The sequence below is a fragment of the Camarhynchus parvulus genome, chromosome 9 (assembly GCF_901933205.1).
Source record: "Camarhynchus parvulus chromosome 9, STF_HiC, whole genome shotgun sequence".
NCBI classification, from domain to species: domain Eukaryota; kingdom Metazoa; phylum Chordata; class Aves; order Passeriformes; family Thraupidae; genus Camarhynchus; species Camarhynchus parvulus.
The window spans coordinates 23,290,395-23,311,432 of NC_044579.1; the positions used below are offsets into that span (position 1 = coordinate 23,290,395).

The window sequence follows — 21,038 nt, forward strand, 5'->3', positions numbered from 1 at the left end:
ACTTACCTGATAACCTTCTGGAAAAAAGCAACACATGTGGAAGAGGAAGGTGCAACGTGACTGCATCAATCTGCAGGAATAGTGTTTCATTGTCAGGATTATTGCTACAGGTAGTTTTAAGTAGCTGAGCTTCTAAAATTGTAGCTGAGCACAAGGGATGCCAGGGACAGATTTTTTTTTTCAGTGTGTTTTTCCTCAAGCTAATTGTCGGTCAGTTATCCTGGGATTGCTTTCTTGTTACAGGTAGATAGGTTTGGGAGTGTTTTTTGCAGAGCACTGCAGCTGATGAAAATTCATAATCCTCAACCAGTGGGTTGCTGAAATCTGGGATGCTATAAAGGGACAAGCTGTTCTTCAGAATGGTGCTGATCACTCCCAGGCTAGAAGGATTCTGATGTAGCTGTTCTCCTGGGAGTCTGCTGCTGTGAAACCTGGCCTTGTACTGGATTCAGCACCTGCAAGGATGTGGTACTGAGCTCCTCAGTCTCTAGGCAGACTTTCTTTCATGGTGGTTCTAAATGTATCCATGGAACTGCCAAAATGGTGGGTCAGTAATGGTTTGACTTCTCCCAGAAGTCAAACCAGACTTGCCAGATGGATTTTGCAGTGGCAGTGTAATTAATGTGTGTTACCCTCCCCTCAGTGACAGGTGGCTCCACTTGCTGTGGAGATAAGAACTCCCTCCTTTAGGGGCAGCTCTGAACACCTGAGAACAGCCAGAGCCCCTCCAGGAAAGTATCTGCTCGGTGATTGGTAGAAATTGGGCAAGAAATTCTGAGTTTCAAGTTTTCATGTAACTAATACTGGGCAAAACCAAAACTTGCTGTTTCCAACATCTTGTTTTAGATTCTAAACTCTGTGGCTTGCTGTAAACAAAGCCAGGTAACAGAAAGTTTCATTGGTGAGCTCCCTTGGAATCAGGAATGATGTACTTATTTAGATGGGAATTTTTTTGTGTAGGAAATGTCAGCGTTGCTGAATTGCATGGATAAAATGTCTGACTCGTGTGTAGGAGGCTAAGTGCACTCCAGGATTTTATTTTAGTATCCATCAGGCTATTAGCTATCCTGTCTTAATCATCCAGAATAGAATGGAGGCCGTGTGATGACTTTAGGTTTTTAATGTTTATTTTAAACAGCAGCCAGAAGTCTGTGGCAGCTGTGGGAAGCTGGGTTGTGTCACAGGGAGAATTGCAGATGTAGAGGGGAGACTGTTGGTACAGGAACCCCAGTTGTAGTCCTTGGTGGGCTGAGATCCTTCCAATCCAAATGTGACAGAAGGAACTTGACAATGAGCAGCTCAGCTGTCAGCTTAAATTATCACAGCTGGGCCTTCATGTTTGGGCTATAGTAACCTACTTTGTAGCATTTCACAACAGCTTTTTCTTTTCTGGGCAAGAAAGGTAAAATATGTGGGCAAATTGATGCTTCAGAAAGGGGAAGGGGAACACACCTTCCCCAAGTTTTGCTTTTGCTAGCCTTGTAGGAATTGTAATCATGTGAAGTGCCCAGCTGAGCTCAAATGCAGCTCCCTCTGCTTCAGTGAACACATGGCTGTATTTGGAGATAAGTTTTTTCTTGATGGTGTGATATAGATAGCAAGTATATTATTTCAGGTTACTGGAGGTTAAAGAAAAAAGCCATAAATTATTATCCAGCCTGGGTAATGGGTGGGTGCTGCTTAGGAGAAAAGGGAAAGAAGTAGGTGTGGAAGGATAGAAGGAACTTGTAAGCAGAATGCTGTTCCATAGCTGCTCTATAATCAGTAGTTAATGCTTTTTGGGAGGATTACAGAATGATGCAAGACATAAAGTTGATAGCTTGTTTATTTCCCATCTCACAAGTGTAAATGTAGGCAGTCACACACAAAGGTACACAGCTCTGGGGTCAGTACCACAGGTATTTCATTTGCACAGGCTGTGAACAAGGAGCTGCTTTGGTAGCAAACTTGTGCAAAAGAGAAGCTCAGGACGTGGGGAGAGGAGGGGTGTAGTTGCAGGGGGAAAGATGACAGGAGTGTTGAGCAAAAAGAACAAGCAGCCTGCATTTTTCCTAGAAGTGCCAGTGCTGCCAAAGCCATGGGATTTGAGTCATGGAGCTTGCTAAGGACACGTGTGAGACGCATGGGAGAAAGAAGGTGTGAGGTGTTCATGGCGAGGCAGGGCAGCTGGGATTGCTGTGAGGCTGGGAAGGAGCACCTTGGCTTCTGCAGAGCCTGCAGCTGTGTGCCTGGCACTGGAAAGGAGGAGGCTCCATGCTGCTGCCTGGAGCTGTGGTCCCTGGAGACATTTCTGTCTGCTGCCAGGTCACACTGCTGGCTGCACCTTGCACTGCCTCACTCTGACAGGAGCTGCACTGATGGGTCACTGCAGCCTGAAGATTGATTCCCTCCCCACACTGTCCAGCTGAAAGAGCACCACTGTGTCTTCAGGGGCTTAAAATCAGCTGAAAACGCTTGTGCTTTTTTCAGTTAATTTTTATCCACTATCAAAGTTCTTATTCTTTAACCCATTACTTACCTGAAGACCTGAGCCTCAGCTTTGCTTGGGCTGGGAGCTCTGGGTCAGGAGTTCCTGCTGGTGGCTGGTACAGGACATTCTGGCTGATATTTTGGGTTGTACCAGTGTGGTGCTGCTGATGTCAGCAGCAGTGGTGAGTCCTCCCCTGTGGTAGAGAACGTGAGCAGCAGCAGCAGCAGGCACAGGCTGAGGGTCCAGCATTTAATGAGGTGTGAGCAGTTCCCTCCTTAAAGCTTGAGGAGTTGCTGTTGTACCATGTTCACTGTCAGATGGGCTTTGCAATGCCCATAACCCTCATGAGCAGGTACATGGTGGAACTTGACAGGAGAATTAAAACAACTGAAGTAATAACAGTGAAGAAGGAATCAGCACTTGCTGGATGCTGCCCCACCTGCCAGGTGCTGCCAGCTCAGTCTGGGAGGGGAGTGGTGCAGTCCTTGTTCAAAACACTGATGGTTGCATACCAGTCTTGCCACAGACTTCTCCAATGATGCTGTTGCATGAAGCTGTGCTTCCACTGCAGTAAATCTGGAGGAGCACAGCCTGATATTTTGACACATCAGGTGAAAGGCCTTTCCATTTAAAAAAAGCTAATTTCTGTCATTCTAGCATCCCAAGAAATGAAGTGTTCTCAGTGTGAAGCTGAGATTCTTTTGTTACTGGCAGGTGCCTGGATTCTGAGTTATCCCTGTTGGTGACCTTGTTTTCAGGTGGTTTTGAGAAGCTGTTGGGACACCCAGGTGCAGATGCTTGGCACGTGGTTGGCTCCTGGATGACAGAGCTGTGCTGCTCTGCAGAGCAGTGTCCTGCACACTGGGAATCTCCTGCAGTGCACGTGGTGAGCCAAGGACAGATGGGACACCCCCCTGTCCTTCAGGGAATGGACAAAACAGGAGAGACAGTAAAGGCTGCTTTGGGGGAACTCTTCTCTCCATGGGAACTGACCTAGTTCTTACTTTGAGTTAGCACAAAGACAGTTTGTGCTGGTTCTGATGCTATTAGAACTTGAACAGTGTATACACCCACAGTGCCTGAATCAGATATTCTAAACTAATAGTTTAAAATAGATTTTTTTTTTGGTCAGAGCACAGACTATGTTATTTAGTAGCCACCAGTTCACTTAACTGGTAGCTTCAGGAAATCATCTTTCATTTGATTGACATCCTTTACATAATTCTGTATTTTATTTGACCAAATGAAATCTGGGCAGATTTAGTTAATTAAGAATCATGGCTGTTTTCACAAGAAGCTTTCTGAATGCATATCTACAGAAGGAGAGGAACAGATAGAACCAACACCCTTTAAAAAAACCCCAAACCACCCCTGACTCAATCTCTTTGTCCTTTTTATGTACCTCAATGCAGAACTGTTGTTCTGTGGAGTTCAGCTGGTTCTACCCTAAAATCCAGAATGATTGGTGTTGTTCAGACTCACATCAGGAGCTTCAGTTTGTTTTGAACACAAATCTGCATTTCTGGCCCCTGTTGAAGGTTCATCTCCAGAGAAAAGGTTCCTGATATCTCACAGCTCTGATTCTTCATGGTTCAAATGGACACTTCTTGTGGAACTGGCACTTCTTGTCCATTTAGCTCAGAGGTCTTGTCAGAGCTGTTCTTGGCCAGCCAGGAACCCCATTCTCCCAGGTTTAGCTGATGCCCTTGGGATCTGCTCGCTGTGCACAGCCCAGCCCAGCCTGCACACGGGTTCACCCCAGTTCTGCCCATTGGCAGAGCTATGGGAGCCACTGCAGCCCAAACGCAGATGCAGCAGGGAAATCTGGGCTGGGTTAATCTGTTACCATCTCACACACAGGTACACTTTGCCATTTAATGAGTAACCTGGGGGATGAGATGACTCTGAATGTCTGATCACTTAAACCTAAGGAGGTTACACCTGATCTGTGACAGTTTGTTCAGGAAGCACCGAGGGTTATGGTGAGACTTGGGAGGTGGTGCTGGCTGTTAAAGTAAGGATGGTATTTTGTGATGAAATCCTCTTCAGAGCAGTCTGTGGGGTGGTCATGTTGAGCACAATGGGTTTGTGGGTTTGAGCCTTACCTGCTTTCTGTGCTGCTGCTATAACTCCACCACTTTGTGTGAGTAGCTTTTTTACCTGATCTCAGTCTTGCATAGGGGATTGGATCCTAGCTCCAAACATGGCGTGCAAGACTAGAATCCAAACTGAGGACACTTTTTAGAAAGTGTACTGATAGTCCAGTGGAGAGCAGAATTCTTCCAGAAGTAATTAACTGCCCATTGACTGGGATGCTGTCTGGCCAGAGAAGTCTGGTTTGGCACTTCAGAAATGTCTGTAAAAAAAGTGTCTTTGTAAATCCTTTGTGTGCACTGGTCAGAGGTGCAGCCAGTTCTGGAAGAGCTGATAAATGACGTGATTATTTTAACCACTGGATGCGTATTTACTGTTCAGAGTATTGCTACACAGGCAAGTAATAACAGCCAATTCTTGTGTGTGTCTCGGGGGGAGGAAGGGCAGGGTTGTTGCACTTCACAGCTGCTGCACTCCAGGGTCCTGTGCCACTGTCACCCCTTTCCCTTGGGAGAAGAGGTGAGGATTTCTACCAGAGTGCCTTCATTGTAGATGTAAAGCTGAGTATATTAAGCAACATTCTGCCTAAGACCAGATCAGACATTGCAGCAAGGGGAGCTCTGAACAGATGTCAGCACTTCCTTCACACTGGGGACAGAGGGGTTTTGACAGAGATATGAAGAGCTTTGAGGAGAATCTCCATCCTTGAGTGAACCCAGATAGCAACTGGACCAGACTATGAGCAACCTGTCAGAGCTGGCCATGCTCAGTGTGGGGTGTGATCCTGTATCTGTGCTGGGGAGGGGATTGTCCTCTGCCCCTCTACCCCCCTCCACTTACTACAAAGCTGATGATAAGCCCAGAAAATTGATAATATCAGTGCCAACAGCTTTTCTTCCTGGCCAATCAAAACAAACATGCCATGGATAAGGAAAGGAGGGTGCAGACACTTAGGGTAAACACAGAAATGACAATTGCCTTCTGCTACTGAGTGGTGCTGGCTGCAACTGGCTGGCATAGCTCTGTGTGTGAGTCTGTGTGTCAGGGTCTCTTGGTCACCATCTCCCCCCGTGTCTGTACACACCTGGCAGTGCCTCAGTGTGTCTCTGGGTGTCCTTCAGTGTCCCCATGTCTGTCTCTTGGTGTCTGTGTGTGTATGTTGTGCTAATACTGCTGTAACTGCCTCATCTCAGTGGCTTCTTTGAGAGTATTTTAATTTTTTTTTCCTTTTGCCCCCCCTCCCGCCCAGCATTGACCCCGTGTCCTCCCCAGAGCAGAGAGTGACCCCTCTGGTCGTGTCCCTGTGTCCCCACAGCTGGGATGGCTGCTCCGAGGTCACCTTCTGGCAGGGCCCCTGTGGCTGAGCAGCCCCTGGTGGAGCTGCAAGAGAACAATCCCCACAGTGGCTTTGGAAAGAAACAGCTTCACACAGATAGACGGGCTGGAGACAAACACAGGCTGAGAGTCACTTTTACAAGTTTCTTTATGAAATTAAATGTTGCCCCTGGTCTGGGGGGAAGATATAGTGCAAGAAGGACTTTGTACATGCTACTGAATTCAGATATCCCTGGATGACCAGACTTTGGTCAGCTACAGCATCAACAAACACTGGATTTCTGAGCTCTGCAGACAGTTAGTGCTCACTCACACTTGAGCTGGAATGAGCCAGTGTCTTCTTTCCACTGTCACAGGATGTCTCCTAATCTAGGGAATTCAGTCAGTATGGCTTCTAACTCTCACTATGGTAAGGCAAATCTTTCTTTTTGCTAACCAAAGTTGAAATTCATTCTTTTTGGCCACCATTTGAAACTTGGGTACTTAAAGTGAGGCTCTTTATGCCAAATTTAGGCCTTTATCAAGTGGTTTTCCATTTTTATAAGTGTCAGTAACACTCCTTGAATTTGAGGGTCTGTGGGAGTTTGCATAACAATGACATTGCAGAGTTGAACAGCAGACTCTGACTTCTGGGAGCTAGGTTTGCAAATATTGACCTTTTTTTTAAAAAAAAAAAAGGAAAAGAAAAACAGACAAAACAGGCATCAAGTTAACAACATCTGACAAGAACAATTACAGACTTACAAAATACACAGTTCTGATTTTTACCATAAATAAACACATTACAAACAATGAGCATTTTCATTGGCCAGGAAATATGGCAGAATGATGGAGAGACGAGAATCTAAAGAATTGAGTATGGTATTAATTAGGCACATTTTTCTCTAACTTATGTAACTCAAACCCACTAGAGAGATTCTTCAACTTGACTCATGCTGCAGGTTGGCACAGTTTAATGTGGGGCACCGTTCACGGTGCTGCTGGACTAAAGGGAGGGAGGGAGGAGGTCACAGTGCAGTGCTCACTGTGCTCTGAGGGCCTGCAGAGGCTGCTGAGTTAGCTGGACACGTGGAGGAGGATCACAGCTCTGAGAAATGCAGGGCATGGGGTGGGCACAGCAGAAGGGTTCATCCCTCCTCACCACGGCCTCTGAGCTGTTGTTCCGAGCACAGCAGCGGCCACGGGGCCAGCGGGTCCATGGGCTGCCCTCGCCATGGCAGCTGCTGGCCAGCAGTGCTGGGCACAGCCAGAAGGAGTGAGTCCAAGTACAGCTGACAAGGTAAATCTCTCGGGCTGCAGCCTGTCCAGCTCCCTGCTGTGTGCTCCTGGAGCTTTGCCTGCTGGGCAGGGCAGGGCTGGCTCCGCGGCACCGCGGCCTCGCCCGGGAGCCAGCGGGTCAGCCGGGCTGCAAAATAAATAGGGAAGGCAGGAGCACCTGTGCCATCCTGTGTGAGCACAGGGCTGGCTGAACCTGGGCTCCACCTGCCAGCAGTGAGGAATAAAGTGCTTTCTCAGAAGGGCTTCAGGCACAAACAGGGGCTGCCCCTATTTCCGGAAGGGCGTCAGCCTGCTGATGTTCTGCCAGAAGTTCGAGGGCTTGCGCTTGGGCTCTGCCAGCATGAAGACCTGCTGCTGAGGGAGCGTGCTGGGCAGCGTGGGGTGCTTCTGCCGCAGCAGGAACTCGTAGTAGGGCCTGGTGACAGCTGGGAGGAGGAGGAGATGGGAAGCATGTTAGTGTTTTGTGGAGACAAACAAAACTCCACAACTTTGTGAAAGTTGCAAAGCCGGGATGTTTATTACAGCGCTGGACGCATGTGGAGATTCCCCTCTCTAAAAGACATGCCTACCTCTGGGAACTCTAGATTTTTTTAGCTCTCAAATACATATGTATGCAACTTCACAATAGGTTCATATATATTCATTTTCACAAATTTCGTGTGACATTTGCCGCTAATTCTTCTTTATCAGAAAGAATTCCTGAGTCAGGCTGACCTGCTCTCACAGCAGCCTCTGTCTCTCTGTCTGCCCCCCTTAGCTCTGTCCTTCGGCTGGAGCGCAGCCTTTCTCTGAGCTTAGGCTTTTTACAAGAACAGGCAGTCACACTAAACAACTATGTTTTCAAACTACAGACTTAAAGATGTACACTTCACCCAAATCAAAATGGATTTCTACTCTGGAAAATTTCTACTCTGTCTCATTAGTCAAACACAGCTCCTTTCCCCCCCTCTACCGCCTCCCCCAGTCCCCGTTAAAGCTGCAGGGCTGTGAATTGGATTTAGTGTAACCTTTCCTTCAATTTATCCTTACTTTCAGCAGTGCCTTTTGGGATTAGAGCTCTTGTGGAAGGCCCAGAAATGTGCTGCACAACTGTCAGGTGTTCTGCCAGCACGACAGCAGGGCTAGAGAGCTGCAGCTCATGACTGGTGACAAACTGAGCTGGTGCTTTTGGCTGTGCTGGCAGAAGCAGCTGCTGTGCAAGTGCTGCTGGTGCCTGTTACAGCCTCCTGGGCTGCATCTCTGACTAGGAATGGTCAGTGCCTGCATGGAGGACAAGGCTGGTCTGTGCAGTCTCCTCTAGTGCTGTGCCCCAAGGGCTTTGCTCTGTTGGCATGGTCTGGCTTCCTCCAAACTTCCCCCTGTTAGCAGCCAAATCTTATTTCTGTCCCTTTTTGACATTTAGCCAAGCTTGCTTTCAGGAGATGTGGCTGGGCTCTAAGTGCTGGCTGGTACCACCAGGAGGAAGTGGTTGCCTCTGTGGGTTCAGAGGAACCAAGCAACACCTCTTCCTCTGAGCAGAGAGAAGGGGAAGGTGGCAGCAACAGGGCTGTCTTCAGCCACAGTGCTGTGGCCACAGGGCTGTGGGCACAGGGACCTTTATTTTGCTTGACTTCACTCTCCCCTGGCTGCTGCTAATTGTCCTTGTCTCTGGCAGGTTGAACCAAGAGCCCTGCCCAAGCATGGTACCTACCCCAGCACCCTGCCCTAGGTGCAGGTTTGAGAGCATCTTCCACGGGCAGGAACAGTCCCTGCTGCAGAGACCTCTGGTGCCCTCTGTGCACCATGGGGATTACCACAAAGCTTGCCTTTTGCCAAAGGGAATGCCACATTGCTGGTGGAAAGCCTGGCTCCTAGGGAGAGGCTGCGCACTGGCCATGGAGCAGAAGCTGCTGGGTTTTGGCAGAGTGCTGATTATGTGCAAAGTGGCTCTCCTGGAGTTAGGAATAGTCTCCTGACTCCAGCCATCTGAATCGACAGGAACTGTAGTGCAAATTGTCACCATCTGGCCTTCTCAAGAGTTTGTTAATGCCACTTCATTGAAGCCTTTCCCATGTAGTAAACACAGAGGCACCCCCCATTCCCACAGTGTTCCTGTGCTCAGGTGTGACTCACCCTTGGGCTTCCCAGCATGGTGCTGCTTGCTGGCATTCAGCATTGCCTGCTTTTTCTGCACCTCCGTGATGGAAAACCCTGGAAGGTGAAGCAGATTAGTGTCAGCACAGGTCATCATTTGGTACTTTGGGAGAAGACAGGGGTGGGCAGACGCCTGAGGTGAGAGGCCACCATTACTGCCAAGGCTGGGGGGCACAGCCTGCTCCCCCAGCCTGTGCTGGGCTGCACAAATGCCCCTGCAGGGTTTGCTGCCTGCCCCTCAGCCCATGCTGCACTGTGGGGAGAAGCCACTGCAGGGCACTGGTGGCTGAAACCTTTCAGATCACTCTAGGCTGAGTTGAGAAGGATTTGGACAAAACAACACAAACCCTCTTGTACAGTGAGAACCCTTGACTGAACCTGTTTTAGTTCTGGACCCTGTATGTAATGTATGGATTATTTTATCAGCCCTGCTTGAACAGCTTAAGACACATCAACCTCCCTGAGGACAAACTGCAGTGATGGCTTATTGTGGTTTGCAGTTTTTTAATTGCACAGATTCATTCACAATGTGTAATTCAGCAGCCCAGAGCTGCCCCGGAGCATGGACTGGCTTCCCTGCCCTTTCACTCCTCAGGCATTAGCCAATGGGTAAAAAAAGATGAAAAACCAAAAATAATAACAATGATTTTTAAAAAAACAGTCTCCCAGCACTGCTCTTTCCATACCTGTCTCCTGATCGAGCTGCACCTGCCTCCTTTCATTCTCAAACGCCTTCAGCCAGCGCTGTTTCTGCTCAGGCTTTTTTGCACAGAATAAATGGACTTCCTCAGTGTCTCTGCAGTGCAGCTTAAATGCATTTTTCACACTGATATTGAAGTCCTTGTCTTTGCCATCTTCCACATCCAGTATTTCCATGTCATCCATGCTGATCCTACTCTTGTAGTACAAGATGTCCCTGCGCAGGAGGTCCTGTAAGAGAGATCACAACACATGGTGCTGTTCTTGGATGTGATGGGCAATTTACCCTTCCTGCTATCATCAGAGTCCTGCCAAAGAAATCATACTGGGTGTGAGTCTGTGGAACTGCAGGGTGCTGAGCTGCTGTGGGCACTGCAGGGAACCACAGTGCTTGTCCTGGCTGGTGGCTGCGTTGGGGCCCCTCTGCTGCCCTGAAGCTTGGGTGTTATGCATGATCCCAAACCCTCATTAGGCCTCTGACAGAAAACACTATTTGAATCTTTCAGTTCCAGTTAAAAGCAAAAATAATACTAATTACCTCTTGGGGTTTTGTTGACAATGAAAAGTAACTTTGAGGACAGTGATTTTCATACCTAAGTTACCTGGAGCTACCTGCATGCTGTGGAATATGCAAAAAATAGTTGGCACATTCAGTTCTGAAATTCCAGTGGAAGGTTCTGTTCATTGGCTCCAAGAGGGAAGATTTCTGTTATTACTCAGCTTATGAAAAAAAGCTGTACTTACAGACTTACATGTGCTGTTAGCATGGCCTTACTGACTGCCAAGGCCCACAGCTGTTCATCAAACCTGCAGTTTTTTCTGAATACAACACTAAGGTGGAAGTTCAGATGAAGAACAAGGCATTTAAAAAACTTGTGTGACAATACTCATAACTGAGTTGTACAGAAGAACCCCTCACTAACCCCAGAAGCTGTGCAGTGCTTTCCTCTTTTGCTGTGAGCATTAGGCCAGTAGCTGATTGCTGTGCTCAGGTGCACAGAACACCCCAGGACCTCAGAGGAAAGAATGCACAGAGTGCCAGGAGCACATGAGGCCAGGAAGAATTAAGGAAACAAAGGGGTGGAGAGGGAGCTCACTTAAATCCACCAGCACAGCAGCAGCCAGGTTTCATGGTTACCTTCTTGCAGCAGACAAGCTGGTGATCGAAGAGGAAGAACATCCTCTGTTGGCTCTTGGCTTGAGGGTGGGAGATTTTGGCTAATTCCCCAGAATAGATGAGTTCTGAGCTTCTGACTAGGACGTCTTCTCCCTGAGAACAGCACAAAGAACAGGTTGGTCTCAGTCACATCTGAAAGTGGGAGCCTGAATTCCTGCAGGCAGAACTGGTGTGGGAATGAGAGAGTCTCTGTGCTGGAGGACAGTCCTTGGCACATCAGGGAGACACTGTTCCCAGGGGGGTGGGAACTGAATTTGATTAGAACAATAGCATGTTACATTTTTAAAAATCTCCTTCTCCAGTCTGCTCAGGAAAGCCACTCCATCCCAGACATAAAGGAGGCACATAAGCAGGGAGCTAAGAATTTAGCCTGACATCCTTAGGCAGGGAGACAGTGTGGGTTTATTGAGTTTAGGATTTAGAAAATCAGTATTTTGTTTCTTCTATTTAGCAAATTTTTTAATGAGTCTACAGGGAACATTGGTTTCCTCTATGACTACGCCAGAAGTTGCCTTTCTGCAACAATAATCTGGCTTGTTAAGAATTAAGGAGCAATTCTGCTCATCCTGAAAGTTTGAAGTCACTCAAGATAAAATGGGGTGCAAGAGAAAAATAATAGAATTTCATTAACCTACATGCTGATTTCATTCTGCAAGGAAAAACAGGGAAACAAGAATCCCAGGGAACATGCAAAGGCAGCTGGTCTAGCTGGGTTACATGCCAGACCTGCTCAGCTGTACTAAAAGACCATAACTGTTTAAATAAAAATCAGAGAGCTGAGGTGGGGCCAGACAGTGAGATATCACTGTGGAGAGAAGCTGTTGGAAGGGCAGAAGAGGAACAATGTGGAATTCCTTGGGCAGGGAGTCCCTACCTCCCAGTCCTCGATGGAGCTCTGCCACTGGGCGATCTTGTCGATGTTCTCCAGCCGCCGCTTGCGCTCGTTGATGAGCCGAGCCACGTTCTTCATGGCATTCAGGGCAGCCTCCACGTCCTTGAAATCCCTGGGGACCGACACAGGCCTCATGTTACTATGATATTTTTTGAAAAATCCCTTCTCCAGGATTTTTTCTCCTGGGAAGCTTCAGCTTCTCCTTGTTTTGCTGTTTTAGAATGTGATTTGGAGATGGTTTACTCAACATGTGAATTGTTTCAATCTAATGACCAATCACAGCCAGCTATGTTGGACTCTGAGGAGTCAGTCATGAACTTTCATTATCACTTTTTTGCTAGCCTTCTGTCTGTATACTTTCTCTTTGTTTAGTATAGTTTTAGTATGTAATGTAATGTAATGTAATATAATGTAATAATATAATATAATATAATATAATATAATATAATATAATATAATATAATATAATATAATATAATATAATATAATATAATATAATATAATATAATATAATATAATATAATATAATATAATATAATATAATATAATATAATATAATAATCAGCCTTCTGAGAACTTGGAGTCAAATTCTCATCTCTCACCTCGTCCTAAAGCCCTCACAACACCCCAGCCTTAGGCCTGGCAGAATGGCACTGGGGTGTTGTACCTGCACTCCAGAGGAGAGCAGCCTGGCACAGAGCTGGGAAGGAAGCAGGATTCCACCTGCAGTCTGTCCCAGCTGTTCTGTCCCTCCTCCTGTGGCAGCTTCTCAAACACTCCTTGGTTTTGAGGCACAGATTAGATGTTGATTAGAACAATAGCGTGTTACATTTTTGAACATCTCTTTTTCCAGGGAGTCTGCTCAGGAAAGCTGCTCCATCCCAGACATCCCATCCCTTTACGTGTAAAGGAGGCACATAAGCAGGGAGCTAAGAATTTAGCCTGTCATCCTTGGGCAGGGAGACAGTGTGGGTTTATTGAGTCTGGTAACAAATCTAGGCCACCTCTGGGGAAGGGAAGGGGCTAAGTAATCAAATCTAGCTACAGAGGTGTAAATAGGAATTGCTGGAAGAACCTGCAGGTTCTCCTTTCCTTTCTGCAACATAACTCATTCACAACGCTGCTGTGCCATGCAGGGACTGGTCTGTGGTGCAGAGGTGAAGCAGTCCAACAGTGACTGGCTTGTCTCAAAATGAGCTGATGGTTTGTCTGGCAGGGTAGGACAGAGGCTGAGCTGCCCTCCCCCTCACACCATCTTCTGCTGAGTTCAGAGTGGCTGGGAAGGAGCTGAGCTGCACAACTGGGCTCTAAGGCAACTCTCAAACATCTGTGCACTTCCTTAAGCAACAAGACATGCTTAAAACCATTCTGGGAAGCACCAGGGCTGCAATTAGGAAGGTGAAATTAAGTCAAACCAGAGTGGACCAATATCAACACTTTCACAGAGATTTTTCATGTTTTCAGGTACTTAATTAAGTGACAGTTATTTGATCCAAAGGCAGTGCCCTCATCCTGAATGTGAGCGATGATTTGGAGGCTTTGGAGCTGGCACTGATGGGGCACCAAGTGTGCACGGCCTGGCTGCTGCAGGGCACAACGTCCCACTGGGAAGTGCAGCTGTATGGGCATTTGAGCATTCAAGCAATGCTTCTGGGGGCAAAGTTCTCAACACCACCACCAGAAACATGGACAGAAACCAGGACAAGTACAAGCTCCAAAGTATGTATGTGCTGGTATTACAGATACATGAGCCAAATAAAATAGAAAAAGGCCATTATAAAGTGGACCTTGTAACTCTTGATCTGTGACAGGAAAGCTGAGTGCTACTGTAGTAGAAAATTATGTAAATATACTTTTATCATATACTTAGAATAAGTTATAAGTTAATATTATTGTCAGTATATTAATATAATATAAATATAGAAGTATATTATAATATTATTATAATATTGTATTATATAAGTATATAAGTATATTATAAGTTATATTATATATTATGTAAATATACTTTATAAAATTATATAAATATACTTTTTTTCCTGGTTTCTATGAGGTAACCTGTAAGAATTGAGCTGGCTGCAGTGAGCCACTGCTCTCCATGCACAAAGTTATGTTTTAAGTTAATATTATATAAGTTATATTCTTATATAATAAGTTATATTATATGTAATTTGTACTTATACTATGTAAATATACTTAATAAAATTATATAAATACACTTCTTTTCCTGGTTTCTGTGAGGTAACCTGTAAGAACTGAGCTGGCTGCAGTTAGCCCCTGCCCCCCATGCACGAGCCCATTTCCATGGGAGCATCCCGGCTCCTTCCCGCCCCTCACCTGTGCTGGGGGTTGGTGTACTTGAGCAGCTCGGCCAGCTGCAGGGGGTATTTGCAGATTTTCTGCACGGGGGTGAGCAGGAAGCCGTCCAGGGAGATGTCAATCATCTTCTGCAGCAGGCGGCAGGCCTCGAAGAAGTAAACGTACTTGTTCACCTTGGCCAGGCGCGACAGCTCCAGGCACGCGTTGGGGTGGTTGTTGCAGTACTCGGAGTAGATCTGAAACTCTGTTTGCTGCAGGGCACAGGGAGGGAGTTACTGCCTTGTCCCTCAGGCCATGCCCTGCCCTGCCACAGACCCCTGAGCCTGTTTGGTGATTTGTATCCTCTAACTGGAGCTGTTTGGTCATTTGTGTCCTCCCCAGGCTCCCAAACCCAGAGACTTAAAGCTGGGGGCTGGCAAAGTGTGTCACAGCTTCATCCGAGAGACCCAGACATTCCCACACACCCTGCTCTGGGCTCAGCTGAATGCTTTTAGTGCCCACACCAGCCACAGCTGATCCTTCACTGACCTCAAAATACACTACTGCAAACTCAGTCCTGCTTTAGACTTTGGAATCTTCCTACATTTTCCTTGAGGTACCAAGGGCTGGCAGGGATTATAGTCTTCAGAGGATAAGGTGCTTTGAAAATGCTCTTTCCACAGCCACAAGAGCTACAGGGTATTTCTCTGGGAAGTGGCTGAGCAGGGCTGGGATAGAGGGTGGTGACATTTAGTTTGGTTGGGTGGGTCTTTTTAAAGAAAACTTCGGTTCTGTCAGAGAAACTTCTAAATCCTCTGGCTCAATCCATGCTCAGCTACCCCTTTCCCATGAAGTCAAATTTACTTACATATTCCAAGAAGCATGAGCCAACCTCACTCAAATGTGGGTGGTCTTTGTTGAACTTCTTCTCTAGTGCTTTAACAAATTTCTTCTGGCACCTGTAGATGTCCTCAATATTCCCAAAGATTGTCTTCAGCTGTTCCTCTGTAAACATGTCGGCTCTCTTGCGGCACTGCTTTATGTAACCCTGGAGAAAACCAGATTGGAAACCTCCTGGGCATCTGCTCTGTGGCACAGAAAGCCTCCAGGACTGCACTCAGCTGTACACCAGGTTCTTGCATTCCCTTCCTGCAGATCTGGACCCAGCTGTAACTATTATTTCCTCTCATGTTACCCTAAACATGGTACAAATAGAAGCTGCCCCAGACTCATGGCAGCCCACGCCTGAAGCAGTCACAGAGCTGCTTTCTCTCTTGCTGAAAGCGCCTTTATGTGTCTGCAGTGGGGTGCTCTGACCCCAGCACTGGTAGATTCAGACAGTTAAGTCCAGGTGTGGACCTGGTTTGGGCGTCTGTGTGAGGAGCTGCCCAAAGGGCTCCAGCAGAGGAGAGCTCCGAGGGTAGGGGGACACTGCAGCAGGAGAGGCTTGTTTGTAAATGTGTCCTCTTTGCCCCAGCTGCCTCTGCTGGGAGCCACTTTTGTACCGTTGCAGTGGAGAATTCTGTTCCTGCAAAAATTCCAGCTGCCTTCACTGCCCAGTGTACAGGATGGATCTCTTTTAGAAGAGGTGTCACAATATTCAGCATATTTGACAGTAAAGGATCCAATTGGCTGAGCATCCCCCAGTTGTTCAGATCTGAACATGGCTTGCCTGAAGGCTGGAGTTGCTGATTATATTACCCCAGAATATATACTAGAGAGGACAGCAGTGCTAGACATTTACTTTTCTCTGGCTTGGGAAATTCAATTAATTCTATTTAATCAGAGCACAAGTGAGTGCTCCAAATGCAGAGGCATTTGGGATTTTGCTGTAATGAATTGTCTTCTGTTTTCTGACCATATACTGGCATTCAGCAGAACTGATGAAAATCCAGTCTCATTTTCAGAAAAGTTACCTGTTTAGGGTCCCTTTCTGGGCAAGCATGGGACACAGTCCATTATCCTTCAGAGAAATTCTTGCAGTCCCTTCCCCCTTTATTCCTTACCTCACAAATGTCCTTCAGGTGCTTGATGTAGTCTCTCTCTGTGCTTATGATCTCATTGATGACGTTGGTCCTCATCTGGTCTTTGGTGGTCTGGCCCATCCCAAAGCGCCGGGAATCCTCCTCTCTGCCCCCCTCCACCTTCAGGGGATAATCCTCCATGGGCTCATCCTGATTCACCCGCAGCTGCAGGCACAAGATGGTCACTGCTCCCACTGCCAAACACCTCTGCCAGGGAGGGCTGCATGGCAGACACACGCTGGGCTGGCCGAGGTGGGACGAGGGGGTGTGAATTGCCTGGGAACATTTCCCCCTGGGCAGGCTCAGGCCAGACAGCCACTGTGGGGAGGGCTCATGGCAGCTGCTCCCACCCTGACATGGGTGGGTTGAGGCAGGCATTTCTAGTGGACAGAAATTACAGCAATAATACGGAGTCCTTCAGGAATCATACATATAAAATCAGGACAGAAATGGTTTATCAATTGGAATTTTCTTAAATGTTTGAAGGAACACTTTGGGAGGGAGGGGAGAACCAATAAGTGGTTGGTTTTTTATCTACTTTATTGTTCTCATACTGTCAGTAACAGATGGCCCCTCGGTGTCTGCTTCCCCAGGATTATTTAAGGAGAGTTCGCTGTTAAAGCAGGAGCAGATCAGCTGCCCGTGGGCACCGAGGTGGGGAAGAAGGGCAGAGCCCGGCAGGGCGGTGTGGGACTCCCGGCGCCCCCATCAGAGGGCGGCACAGTGCACGGGCACAGGGAATCGGCGGCTGGAGGGCACCGGGCTCGGCCACACAGCCCCGAGCGACAGCGACACTGCCACAGCCCCGAGCGACAGCGACACTGCCACACAGCCCCGAGGGACAGGGACACTGCCACAGCCCCGAGGGACAGGGACACACAGCCCCGAGGGACACCACACAGCCCCGAGGGACAGGGACACTGCCACACAGCCCCGAGGGACAGGGACACTGCCACAGCCCCGAGGGGACAGGGACACTGCCACAGCCCCGAGCTAAAGAGACACGGACTGCAGCATTCCACTCTGGGCTTCCTTCTCTGGCACTGCTGATGCCCTGGGAATACTCTGCTCGTGACCCAAAGGATCCATCCCAGCCCAGAGGAGCAGTGAAAGATAGGAAGGTAAACCACACATAATTACAGGAATTTTTAGTACAGTGACACAGAACTGCTTTAAACTTTTAATGTAGTTTCTTCTAGGCTCTATGACTTACCACTTGATACAAATACACCTACATATAAAACACAGTGCATACCCTCCCTTGCCAGCACAGGCACAGTAAAAGATTATATTTCACTGCTGAAGTTACATTTACTCACTGCTGAAGTTAATTCACTCACTGCTGAAGCCCTCAAGATGTGCAACCCTGGTTCTCCTTCACTGTGAGCAGGACATCGGCAGCTCTTAAACTCAGAGCTCGGCCTGAAACTCAAATGTGGAGTGACAGAGTCCTGCAGTCTGAGCCGAGCCTCCAGACATACCAGCCCTCCCTGCACTGAGCTTGAGCCAGCGGTAATTAGCAGGAAATCTTCAGCTGGATGCTTGAATAAGTGTTGTGATTCCTCTGTTAAAAGAATTTCTTACTCTGCATCCCTAATGCCTAGCGCTAGTCTGCTTTACTCTAAGATGACAAGTTTTTGCCAGCCAGGACAATTCAATTTGTCAGTAACATGAAAGAAAAAAATCTGTGTTTTCGTTGCAAGACAAAGCAGTGCTGAGGTCTTGGTAATCTTATTTGCAAAACATTCCACTGTTTGTATTAATTATGCAGCTGAGACTATCCCCTGCAACCTATAACAAAGCATTTCAAAACCGCCCCACTGCTGCAAGGACGTTTGCTACCGACACCGGATGACCTCGTGTCACCTCCTTTCATGCTTCACCTGGTGTTGGGTCACTTGTGATCTGAAGGGACCTGGATAAAGAGCTAAAGGGCTGAGAATCTCTGCCCTTGGGCGCCTCACTGCCTGCCCCGAGCTGGGGAGAGCTGTCGGGCACCCACAGCGACAGTCACCGGCAGAGAAAGGAAAAAAGCCTTTCTCCTCCCAGCGGGACGGCGAGCACAGCAGTTACCACCTCCCACACTCCTGGTCCCTCCTGCTTGCCCTTGATGTGTTTCAGAAAGCTCTGCGGGAAATGAAGCTCTGCAGGGCGCTGGGCTGCTCCGCACAGCTCTTCTGCGTGGGCTTTGAAGCTGGCACCAGGGGACAGCCTTGGCCCAGGAGCTCTGAGTGTCTCACATTGCCCCAGATCACTGCCCAGACATTTCTTGGGTTTTTCTCCTCCATTTTTTAGTGCCTGGCTCGCACTAAAAACAGCCCAGCAGCCTGAGGAGGTGCATGTGTGAGTAGGTGGGTGCATCCTTTGGCCGTGGCACTGCACTGGCCCCAGCACCGGCTGCAGAGAGTTGCCTTTGGTGCCACGCTCATCTCTGTTGTCTGAGTGGACACTGGAGTGAAGAATCCAGGGATCTGCATCAGGGATTCCTCCAGGAGAGCTCTGCTTGCTCCTGGAAGTGGATGCCATGTGCTTGGGCACAAATCAGCCAATGTACAGATGGGTAAGCAGGAGCCAGGCTGCAAAGCAGCAAACAGGGCAGCTCCCCAGCTGGCACAGCTCAGTTCAGCTCTGCTCCAGTCTGGAGCTGAAGCTTTTGCCCTGATTTACTCATGTACAGGGACTTCTCCACACTGGTGGGATGCAGTGCAGTGAAGCTGTGTGTATCTCTGTGAAAGTAGGGGATGGATCCATGTGGCAGCAAAGCCGAAAGAGTTGTTGATTTATTAAAAACAACAGAAGTGCCTCAGAATGGTCATGTAGAAATTAGAGCCTCTCCTCCCCTGAAAGGTGGTGGGATCAGCCCAGGAGGGCACCCTGTACTGTAGCCCCTTGTAGAGGAATACAAACAAGACATGCTGGACCATCCCTAGCAGTGAAAGCCCTCTGCAGTCACCACAGAACATTAAACCTGGAGAAGGACAAACACCTGCTGCTCATGGAGAGGGCACAAAGAAAGACGAAGATCTTACCCGAACAAAGCTGGCTGGGAACCAGCCTTCACTGTCCAGAATCCTGCCCCACCACCACTCCTTGTTGGTGGCATCCATCACTTCGATGACATCTCCAGCCTTGAATCCCAGCTCCTGGTCATCCATGGTGACGTGGTCCCAGAGCGCCTCCGCGTACACCACGCTGCCATCGCTGATCAGCTGTGGGCACAGAGGCACAGTGTCAGTCCCTCAGCCAGCAGCACCCAGTGCCAGCCTGGCTGCAGCACATCCTGGCACACGTCCTGGCACACGTCCTGCAGCCTGGCACACGTCCTGGCACACGTCCTGCAGCCCTGGCACAGCCCTGCTACCTCTGTGCCCCACGAGCAATGAGGAGTGGCTGCAAGGCTGGCAGCTGCTTTGCCCTCACTTGCAGTTTTTCTCCTTTCAGAATTATTGGCTGGAGCTTTGTGCAAGAGTATGAACCTGCATACACAGAAGTTTCATTTTCTTTTAAAAATAAGCTTTATATAGAACTGATAATGGCCCACCGCATCTTGTGCCCCAAAGTCTGTTATCTTCAGCTGCTACTGATCCTTACAGTAATAGAGAATCAAGATGATCCACTTATCAGTCACCCAAGTACGGAAGAATTATTAAAAATAATTAAGTCTCAAGGAAATTTTATAAGATGCTTAAATAATTAGAAGGTGTGGCAGGAAAAAAATCCCTGGTTTTAGCCCAAACTCATTTTCTGTATCAAATCAATACTATTCTTAAGGACTGAACTGATATTACCAACAGCATTTATTCAGAATCACTGGCACACACTATGTTTACCACCATAAAAACATAAATTCTGGTATTTCATCCTGCTGGCTTTGCCTCAGCCAGCAAACAAGGCTATTTCCCGTCAGTGAAAGAGGCTTTCAGCTGTGTTTCCTGGGGAAGCCTATGGGACAAGAGAGACTCCTCTCTTCTTGATCAACTGAGAGTTGATTATCTGAAGGGTGGTGATGAATGAGAGTTGATTATCTGAGGGGTGGTAAGGTTCTATTATGAAATAGTGGTGGTGGAAATTGGGGGGAGGAGGAGGAATGTTTTTGGAAGGTTTTCATTCTGATTTCTCTGTGTTCCTTTTTTCATATTGTAAGTTAGTAAAGTTCTTTCCTTTATTCCTAAGCTCGAGCTTTGCTCCATTTCTGGTCACATCTCACAGCAGCCACTGGGGAGAATTTATTTTATATATGGGGGCACTGGCATTGCACCAGCATCAAACCATGACAAAGCCTCAGTTTGGTACCTTGTTTGTGCAGGATGCTCTGGTGCTGCCAGGGCAGCTCTGCTTTGGAAAGCCTTCAACTAAAACCTTGAGCATCAATATTTAGAGACAGCAAAAAGTTCTGGAATGGCTGCCCAGGGAGGTGGTGCAGTCCCCATCCCTGGGTGTGTTTAACAAAGCCTGGATGTGGCACTGGGTGCCAGGGTTGAGTTGAGCTGTTGGGGCTGGGTTGGGCTCAATGATCCTGAAAGTCTCTTCCAGCCTGGCCATGCTGTGAATTCTGTGATTCTGTGAATTCTGTGAAAAAGCATTCAGAGGCCTCAGAGCTACTCTGGAATGGGAAGAGCCTGAAGCCTGTAAGGTGGT

The 21,038-nt window shown here is 47.8% G+C and overlaps 1 protein-coding gene across 3 annotated transcripts in view; it reads right to left on the minus strand.

The window, feature by feature from the left end:
• Positions 1-6,029: 6,029 nt before the first annotated feature.
• The window catches only part of ARHGEF4 (Rho guanine nucleotide exchange factor 4), a 183,444-nt gene continuing 168,435 nt past the window's right edge, over positions 6,030-21,038 (minus strand). For all 3 annotated transcript variants that reach the window (XM_030954386.1, XM_030954387.1, XM_030954388.1), the window contains 9 exons: positions 19,430-19,609; positions 16,383-16,565; positions 15,245-15,424; positions 14,416-14,648; positions 12,061-12,190; positions 11,148-11,279; positions 9,997-10,240; positions 9,290-9,367; positions 6,030-7,602 (listed from right to left, as the gene is read on the minus strand). In XM_030954386.1, the coding sequence (XP_030810246.1) occupies positions 7,445-7,602; positions 9,290-9,367; positions 9,997-10,240; positions 11,148-11,279; positions 12,061-12,190; positions 14,416-14,648; positions 15,245-15,424; positions 16,383-16,565; positions 19,430-19,609 (1,518 nt within the window). In that variant the 3' untranslated portion in view covers positions 6,030-7,444. The remainder of the gene's footprint in view (positions 7,603-9,289; positions 9,368-9,996; positions 10,241-11,147; positions 11,280-12,060; positions 12,191-14,415; positions 14,649-15,244; positions 15,425-16,382; positions 16,566-19,429; positions 19,610-21,038) is intronic.